At 37.1% G+C, this 8,989-nt stretch overlaps 1 protein-coding gene across 1 annotated transcript in view; it reads right to left on the bottom strand.

Moving 5' to 3' along the window:
* Positions 1–1,320: 1,320 nt before the first annotated feature.
* The window catches only part of Itga2 (integrin subunit alpha 2), a 96,122-nt gene continuing 88,453 nt past the window's right edge, over positions 1,321–8,989 (bottom strand). Inside the window, exons 27-30 of the mRNA XM_026385944.2 lie at positions 7,746–7,859; positions 4,506–4,595; positions 1,984–2,100; positions 1,321–1,401 (exon numbers count right to left, since the gene is read on the bottom strand). Of these exons, the coding sequence (XP_026241729.2) occupies positions 1,321–1,401; positions 1,984–2,100; positions 4,506–4,595; positions 7,746–7,859 (402 nt within the window). The remainder of the gene's footprint in view (positions 1,402–1,983; positions 2,101–4,505; positions 4,596–7,745; positions 7,860–8,989) is intronic.

The following is an 8,989-nucleotide window of genomic DNA, read 5'->3' as shown; positions in this document are numbered from 1 at the left end:
GTGCATCTTAAAAGAAAGGACATTTCCTCCTTCCTTTGGCACAGGCTGGGCCTCCATCAGACAACAGTGTTACCAAACATTTGTTATTAAAAAAAAAAGGAAAAGAAAAGAGGATGGAAGCCCAGTACCCACAATGCAACACTTCAATATAAAAAGTGAAAGACAAATTCCAAGTCTGAAATGTGGAGCTGGTGAGGTAAGCGTCATCTCCAGAGGCACTGTCAGGACCACTGCTCTCTAAGAGGATCATGGCCCCAGGACTACAGCTGGAGCTTGATGGACAGTTCCCCATGTCCCTCATATGCTCACACCATCCAGCCCAGGTTCAAACTTGGTCATTTTAATGTTTGTTTTTACAATTTAATAAATAATTCTTTTAATGATTGCAGAAAAGAAATTTGTAATATAATCATTTATATAAGCAAAGTTTTGTGCCTTGGACTTTACACTGTTCCCTTCTCCAATTTAAATGGAGATATTCTTTGTAGGAGGTATATTCTAAGCTTTTAGTTATTCAGCCATGTTTTGACAATTAAAGTGAGATAGGATTCTGAAGAGGCAGCTGGAGTCTGAGACTGGAAAGAACCAATGGCATATTTTACTGAGTTTATAAGTAAAATTATCACTTAAAAGTATCTTCTCTGGCAACTTTGGATGAGCAGCATAAATTGAAAAACAATGTGTTAGCTTTTTTGCCCTCTTGTTAACATGATAATTTCACACACACACACACACACACACACACACACACGGAAGTACCTAATATAATATATATTATATATAATATGTATAATATACTATACAGTACTATACATTATATAATAATATACAAAATTACATTTGATATATAGATAATATACAATTATTCTATATGATATAATCTTTGTATAATATATAATTATATATAATATATATACTGGGTACTTCCATTTTTAGAGTTGCTACTTAATCATTTTAAAGATAGCATTCCCCACCCCCCAAATTCTGAGAAAATATTAGAATTTATTTAAGACTTGTCATGCCTGGAAGCATTTCATCATCTTTGTGACATATACACATTAGAATGTAAACCCTGGACCAGCCAGTTTAAAGATTGCTTTTTTCTTCTGTGTAGAAAATAAGTTTTTTACCCTTTATATCCCAAGCCCCCACCCACAATTTCTTCCTTCCAAACTGACCAGCAGTTTCTCTTCAAATATCAAGCTAGTTCACCTATTAAATATTAAGAAACTCGGACTTAAGAAGAACCCCATTCACCATCACAGAAAACCCCAGCTGGGATGCTGCCAGTTCCCACCTCAGAAGCATCTGCTGAGTGGTTCAGCTGTTGAGTTCTGTGTTCTCATAAATGTCATCTGGATTTTTGGCCATTTTTTCATATTTTCTTTTGAAGAAGCCAAGCTGTAAAGGCGACAAAATAAAAATGTTACCATTCCTTGGGTATGATCATTATCCTGACTTGAATATTATACCATGAATATCCCATATAGTAACATTACACTGTACCCAATGAACATGCACAAGTAAAAAAATAATTTTTCTACCCATGGCTTATTTGGAATGGTACTTTTGGCCCCTAAGCTGCCCACTTCCTCTGATGCACCTCTTGGAGTCCCCAAGGCTCTGGAGAGTGAAAGTGTGGAAAGCGTATTGCTGATTTGGTATCTCCCACCCCTTTAGTGAGGAAATTTAGTTCTAGACAGTTCAATTGAATTGTATAAAGTTAAATTTCTCAGAGTAAACTTATTGAAGCTGAAAAAAATTTCAGCACCCTGAATGAATGGAAGTTAAAAAAAAATAAGATCAGATTTTTCAAAGACAGAGTGAGAAACTGTAAACAGCCTTGCATTTCTTTTCCCCATGACAGAGGCAGTGCCATATAATGCTTAAAGTTGCTATTTTGTAAGGAAATTGAAGACAGAAAGCTTTAAGGTCCTGTATTTTAACATATGATTTTTTTATTTTTTTTTTTTTTTTTTTTACCTTCCACAAAACAGCAACCAGGGCCAACAGCAAAAGGATTCCGGCAATTATACTTCCTACTATAACTCCTGTGGGTACTTCAGCTTTCTCGTCAGGTTTTGTTATCATAAGGGGGATCTGTAAATACATGTTCACAATTGAGTATTCAATTTTAGCATTGAAAACAGGGAGATGGTCTAGTTCAATTCTGTAATCCTGTAAATGAAGGTCTTCAGCTTTAGAAATGACATGATGACATTCCTCAAGCAGTGTGTAGACAGTTTTTAGAGAAAAATCTGCAAAATCCAAATTATTCTAGTTTCTCTTTTTTGATTGCTTCAGTATTTTATGGTTGCGTAATGCATGACAATCTCAGATCTCTTAATGATTTATGAAATCAGAATTTCAGTTTCATTTAGTTTTCATTCCCACCAACTGAAAGCAGCCTTGAGCCAGGGAGTCAGAGAACGATCCATTGAGCTTTCCTGATTCAACAAGAAGAAGTTGGCATCAGGTTTTTAAACTAATTGATTTCTCTTAAATCTCAGTCAAGGTTGGTGTCAGTTGTTGGAAGACTACATATAATACCTCAGGGCTCAAGGTGACCTTGCAGTGATGAAATTGTCCTTGAGGGCATTTATGACTCTTTATGACCATTTTCCTGGCAATCTTTGTCATACTGCATGGGAACAGCTGTCCTAAGAGTTTTATTGTGACACTTCATATTCTACTTCCTTTTAATTTTTTTAATGGGTGAAAGAATCAGCAATTTCCTTCACAAAATACCCTTAGCTATGTTTTAGAGCAAAATAAAGGGGTATTATCTATTTACATCACAATATTAAGTTAAGGTGGCAGATGAGCTAGCTGCTCCTTGTCATGCAACTTAGGGGTTGGGCTAAACTGGAAACTGGCCTTGGTGACTGTATTTCTCCTCATTTGTGTCTTCAAAAGCTAAAATCAGGGTTCTTATTTTCACAAATTTATGAATAAAGTACCTAAAAATTCATATAGTACACAGCATAATCACAGTCATATGCCTAGTTCTCTATTCCATAGTTCCCTAACCTGGGGCCCATGGATCTCTATTGACCCATGAGTGCAAAGCTGTGCATATTAGATTTTTATGTGGCCTGGGATTTAAATAAATATAATAGTCACTTATTTACCTAGAGGGATGTGTTGATTTATTATTTGGGCTTAAAACATTATTCCAAAATTATCCCATTATTGTTTGGATTCAAGTAAACTTTCGTAGACACAAGTAAAAGTTGATCTCTGTTACTTATTAGTGCTGCTGGGAGGAAACCAAGAAAGGAGAAACTAATACATTCATGAAAATTGTTAATTTGAATTTTCAATTAATATGCTTAAGTCTGCTTTCTAAAAAACAAAGACTTCAGCAGAGTTTTACATATTGTTTGAACACTGCATTTTTCTAAAGTGAGCTTTTAAGAAAAATCTATAGCACTTTCCCCCTAGGCTAAGTTCATAGCAGTCTGAATCTGAAGTCTGCATTTCCTTTGGCTCTGTTTCTAATTTTCCATGGCTGGCCTCTGAAAAGAAGGTGTGGACTTTCACTGAAGTTCCTAAGTCAGTGGCGAAAAAGCATCCTCTATTGTGTGGAATCATTTCCCCTGGGACAAGAGAGCCACAGCAGTGTTGTGAGCTCTATCTCAGGCATTGAGAGGCCCAGAGTTCATGGGCCATTGTTTTTTTCACCAGTCTGTGGGCAGAAGCAATGGACCCAGGCCAGCCGTCCAGCTGCCTTGGGGGCAAAGTTGTGATCTGGCTTCCAACTCCTAACAAAAGCTTTGGGAAGAAAATGCTCAGGGTTCTGCCAGAAGATTAGCTGGGCATAAAAATCCTACTATATCTAAAAATGGCATATGCTAACCAGAGTTTCAGTGCAGAGGAGAGTTATCCATGCCAGCTCTTGGAACAGAGAACCTTTGTTTTCTGTGGAAATGCATTTCTCTGAAGAATCATTTGTATCAAGGGGAGCATTTATAGTTTTCTAGAATGTAAGACTATGAATGGACATGCCACACAGTGACAGTGTCTGGTTGTATTACATACTATTTTAAAAAGTCTTCTAATAAATACCTTATTTAGTAGCTATGTTTCAACAGTTCTCTATAAGAAGTATTCCAAAATACAATTTATGATTTAATAAGCATGACTTGGATTATATGACCTAAGGTCTAGATGGTTTTGTGTAAACATAGGAGAAAGGAAAACTGGTGTTGCTGATGTGGGCATGGAGAAAGGATAGCTTGATATCCCAAACAAGATGAGCTCCCATGTTGTGCCTTTCTGTGGATCATCACTTCTAGGAAACCCAGCCTTGCCAACATGGGCGCCTGGAGGAGGAAATGTATATCTCTGAAATTTAGCAAACACCTTTGCTAAAGCTCAACATAATAATCATCAGACTCTCAGAGTTTCAGTAAGATACCTCCATATGCACATGGATAAGAAGAATGAATATTCTGCATTTTTAGAAATAGGTTGCCAATCATGGGAAGGGGTGTGGTGCTTACCGTAACAGTGTTTTCTTCGATCACATATATCTGAGGGTTATGGGTGTCAATTTTTGCAGCTGCTGTCAGCTGTACTGTCTGGAAAGTTGACTGGAAAATAGAAAAAGGAAAATATTTTATCCTAACAGCAGTAAATGCAGAAAACTTGGCATGTTTATTATTTGTTTATTTGCCAGTAGAAAGTGACAAGAGCGAATGTCAATTATGAAGACTCAAGAATGTTTGTGTGCTTGAATGGGCCTTATGTAATGGGATTGCTCATTAGGAGTTGGTGGGCAACTTTGCAAATGTTGGTTGATTGGGCCCTGCCACCACAAATTAAACCCAATCATGGTGAGTGGGACCAGACAGGAGCCAGTTAAAACATCTCCCTGTGTGATTTGAACATGAAAATGGTTGAAAAGCCAGGATTTACAATACATGTTTTTAATATGTCAAGAAATAAAGTTAATGAAAATTAATAAAAATTTAATGAAACTTGGGACATGAGAGAAAATTACAAATAGTCTTTTTATGTATGTACCTGAGCAAGTCACATAATGGAATGAAAAGCCAACATTTATAAGAGAAGACAATTTTCCTTTTGGGTGCACCTGTAAAATAATGCTGTCTCAAAGTACACTTGAACTTAACCATGCATGTCAGCAGCAGATAACTTGATCCTTTGGCATATTACATAACGTAAGGAACAGTTTCAGGTTTCATAATCTAAGTGTTTCTATCAAACAATACTGGATATTAGGTAGGCATATAGGAAGGACATATATTTTATGCTCAAGTTACTAGAAACTTCCTTATATGAAATAAATAACTTTGTATTCATTCTCCAATCTAGTCAAACAAATTTATTCTTCATTAAGAATATTGTTATTGATGTGTTCTCACTATACTGCAAAATTTGGGCCTGACACTTCATATGAAATAGAGTACAATGCTCAGATTTTAGAGCTGTTTTCACATTCTCTGGCTACTAGGACTCAGTTTTTCTGGTTACTAGGGCACAAGATTCAACATACTCCATGAGGTAATTTGTTAAACTATCTCTAGGAGCCAGAAAGAGGGAACATAATTCCAAAAAGTGAGCAATTTATTTCCTTTCCACTGGCTCGGTCTTTGGTTCTTCTTAATTTTCTCAAGATGGAAGATTGCATCAGAAGTTAATCCTGATCACTGGTCTCTTAAACATATGTTATAGGGGAAACATTGAGTATTGATAATGGTTTACGTAAAAAAAAAAAAAAAGTAGCAGTTAAGTGAATGCTAGTTGAATAGTCGCTGTGAAGCAGAAATAATTTTTCTTGCAACTCTGAGATATCTGCATTTTCAAAGCAGGCCCCTCTTACAGGAACACAATTTTCTGGAAGAGTAACAACTACAAGCAGGCACACTTGCACATCTGGGAAAGGGAAGCAGCACACCTGCCAGCAAGCATTAAGGCCTTTTCTTACAATGGCGGCCTGTGCTCCCATCAGCTTGGAAGCCTGAGCAACCACTTCATGACAAATTACTTGACATGTAAAGTTGACTTGCATTACATCAGGAAAACAAGGTGGCAAGACAAGGCAGTGCGTTAATGTGCTCTAATAGAGGAAATGAGATCTACATTTCAGACTGGATCTCTCAGGTGGCCTGAGAGACATCCACTTTGCTGTTGAAATAGCTGAAAACAGGGTACAGAATAAATATTTGACCTTTCATGAAAGAGGGATATGAGTGGGAATTGACATAGAATACCTCTTCAGGGGATTTTCTCAGTTCAGCCATCATAACCATGTTGCAGGAGAATAAATAATATACTTTCTAAGAAATTTGCTCACAGAAGTGAAACTACTGTTTCTGAAAACTGTTGGGAAGGTACTTAAACAAAACAAAACAAAACAAAACCTCATAGTTAAAATGGTGTAGCTTTAAACAAACTCAAGAAAAACCAAACACTTTTTACAGTACTGGCGTGACTGCATTTGGATGTCCAAAAGTCACTTTTCCTTCCCAGTTGGCAAGGTTTGCTTTGAAACATCTGTTCCTCAAATCCAAGGAGCCAAGGACCTACTGGTAAACTGAGCATCATACTGCCCCAGCTAGAAGGTGGTGCAGCTAACAGCTTATGTTGCATCTCAGGGGACTTAGAATTGTCCCAAGGGCTTTGAAGCAAATGCAGATAACAAGAAAACACATAAGAGCAAGCAAAAAGAAAACCAAACTCCTCATTTCCCCACTCCCCAATTCTGTATTTTCCCTAACATTTCAGTATTCCTTTTTATACTATGTCTCTGTACGAAAATATTTGCTTATATTTGATTCCAGACACAAGTTAGAAGAGCTCAGTTGTCTGATCTTTTACACAAAACTCCACATCAGGAAGTGGGGATTATTGAAGAGTCCATGACAGGGTGAAAAAAACAGAGAGTGGAGTCTGGTTGGAAGCACTCTGGGAACTGATTTATTTGTTAAAAAAAAAAAAAAAGTACAGTGAGATCCACACAGGCCCCAGGAGGTTTCATACTAATTTATATTTTATCAACTCAATCAGGGCCATGGTTGGCAAAAGGAATGGCTAGATACTCCAGCAGTCAGATTTAAGGAAGCCCGTTCATACTTATATTTTAATACTACATTGAAATTCTGGCTACCCCAAACCATGCTGGAACACTGCTAGGTAGACTCATACCTGCCTTAGGGGAAAATGACACTGACATTGGGCACATTCTTTGAATTTTTCTTGGAGATTGAAATGACTTAAAAAGTTGTGTGGTCACTGGGCTCTCTTACCAGAGGAAGAGTCAAATAGGATAGCAGATATTACCTGCTGTAATATGGGGAGACAGACCTTTATGCTGGATTCATCTATGGATGATTTAAGACGAAATAGTTAAGAGTTCAAGGAGACAGACAGGGTCGAATGCATCTCTATATGGGTGTGGTGAAGGAGACTGGGAAGATGGAAATGCAGGGACACATGAGGAAGGAGACAATGCACATGCTATCTTTAACCAGGGCAACAAGACTTCATTCCTGTAGGTATCATAGGTAGGCATGGAGTCCATGAAGCAGAACATTGCATGAGCTCCCAGATCATTCTGAGGCACAGCCAGATTGGGGGAGCACTGGAAAGGTATGGAACCTTACTTCCTTTCAGAGTAAAGTGGCTATCATAAACTTGAATCAACCTAATAGCTCCTTGATAATGAAGCCTATGTTTCCTTGTTATTTATGAACCCAATGGGTAATATTGATACTTACTGCTGCAAAAGTCCTATTCCAAATTCTGGTAGACACGTTAATGAAATATTCTCCTTTCATGTGAAGGTCTTTCAGCCAGCAGGTGACATTACTACAGGAGGCAGTTCTGCAGTTCTTTCAGGTTGGAGTCAATAGCAAAAGAAAAGAGAGTGTTAATACAGGTGTAAAAAAGAATAAATGCCAAAATTATACAAAGATAGATAAAACGTAGTGCTGGGAAGGATCTAGGGAAATAAACAATCTCATGAGTTATTAGTACTTGGAACTCTTCTTCAAGGGATTTTTTTTTTAACTAGGTCTCAAAATGTAAAAATTGCATACCCTTTGTGTCCAGCCATTTCCTATGTTTACAGATAGCCTCAGGAGATAAGAAAAAGTGTGTGGATTTAAAGTACACCAACCCTGTCTATTGTACCACTAGATCTGAGAGTAAAAACAATGACAATGACAACAACAACAACATCAACAAACCCAACTTGTTTATCAATAATGTACTAGCTAAGTAAATTATTGAACATAAACAAATTTTAGTATAATCTAGGCATTAATCCTAATAATGAAAATTAATTTCTTCGATTTTGAAATTTGGAAAGACTTGAAGTTTTTTAATTTGAAAGAATTAATGATTGTCAAGGTTTGAGAGAGAGGGAAGAATTCAGAGCCCAGAGGATTTTTTTTTTTCTTTTTGGTAGTGAAGCTTCTCTGTATGACACTATAATCATGAATACGTGTCATTATACATCTGTCAAAATCCACACTATGGATTTTGACAATGCCAATAGTGAACCCTGATGTGGAATATGGATTTGGGATGATAATGATGAGTCAGTGTAGGTTCACTAATTGTAACAAATATACCACTTGAGTTCTGGATTTCAATGGTGGAGGAGGCCATGAGAATGTGGGGATGGGGCATATAGGAAAGTTCAGTAGATTTCAATCAGTTTTGCTGTGAATCTTAAACTACCTTAAAACATTTTAAAAAACAATTATGAGGGGTCTGGGGATGTAGCTGTGTGGTAGACCACTTGATGAGCATGCAGGAGGCCCTGGGCTCTATCCTCAGTACCACACACACACACACACACACCCATAAACAGTTATGACATATTGGTATATGTCAAAGGTCAAAAGGTAGCAATGCCATTTAAGTAACAACACACACAAATCTGTATGTGGTCTAGTGCTCATTAAGAGACAAAATTTCATTCTCCCTTATTTCCCATCCTTCACAAAATAAAACA

The sequence above is a fragment of the Urocitellus parryii genome, chromosome 1 (assembly GCF_045843805.1).
Source record: "Urocitellus parryii isolate mUroPar1 chromosome 1, mUroPar1.hap1, whole genome shotgun sequence".
Lineage (NCBI taxonomy): Eukaryota > Metazoa > Chordata > Mammalia > Rodentia > Sciuridae > Urocitellus > Urocitellus parryii.
Note: the sequence above shows the minus strand (reverse complement) of the source record. Positions and strands in the feature narration are given on the sequence as shown.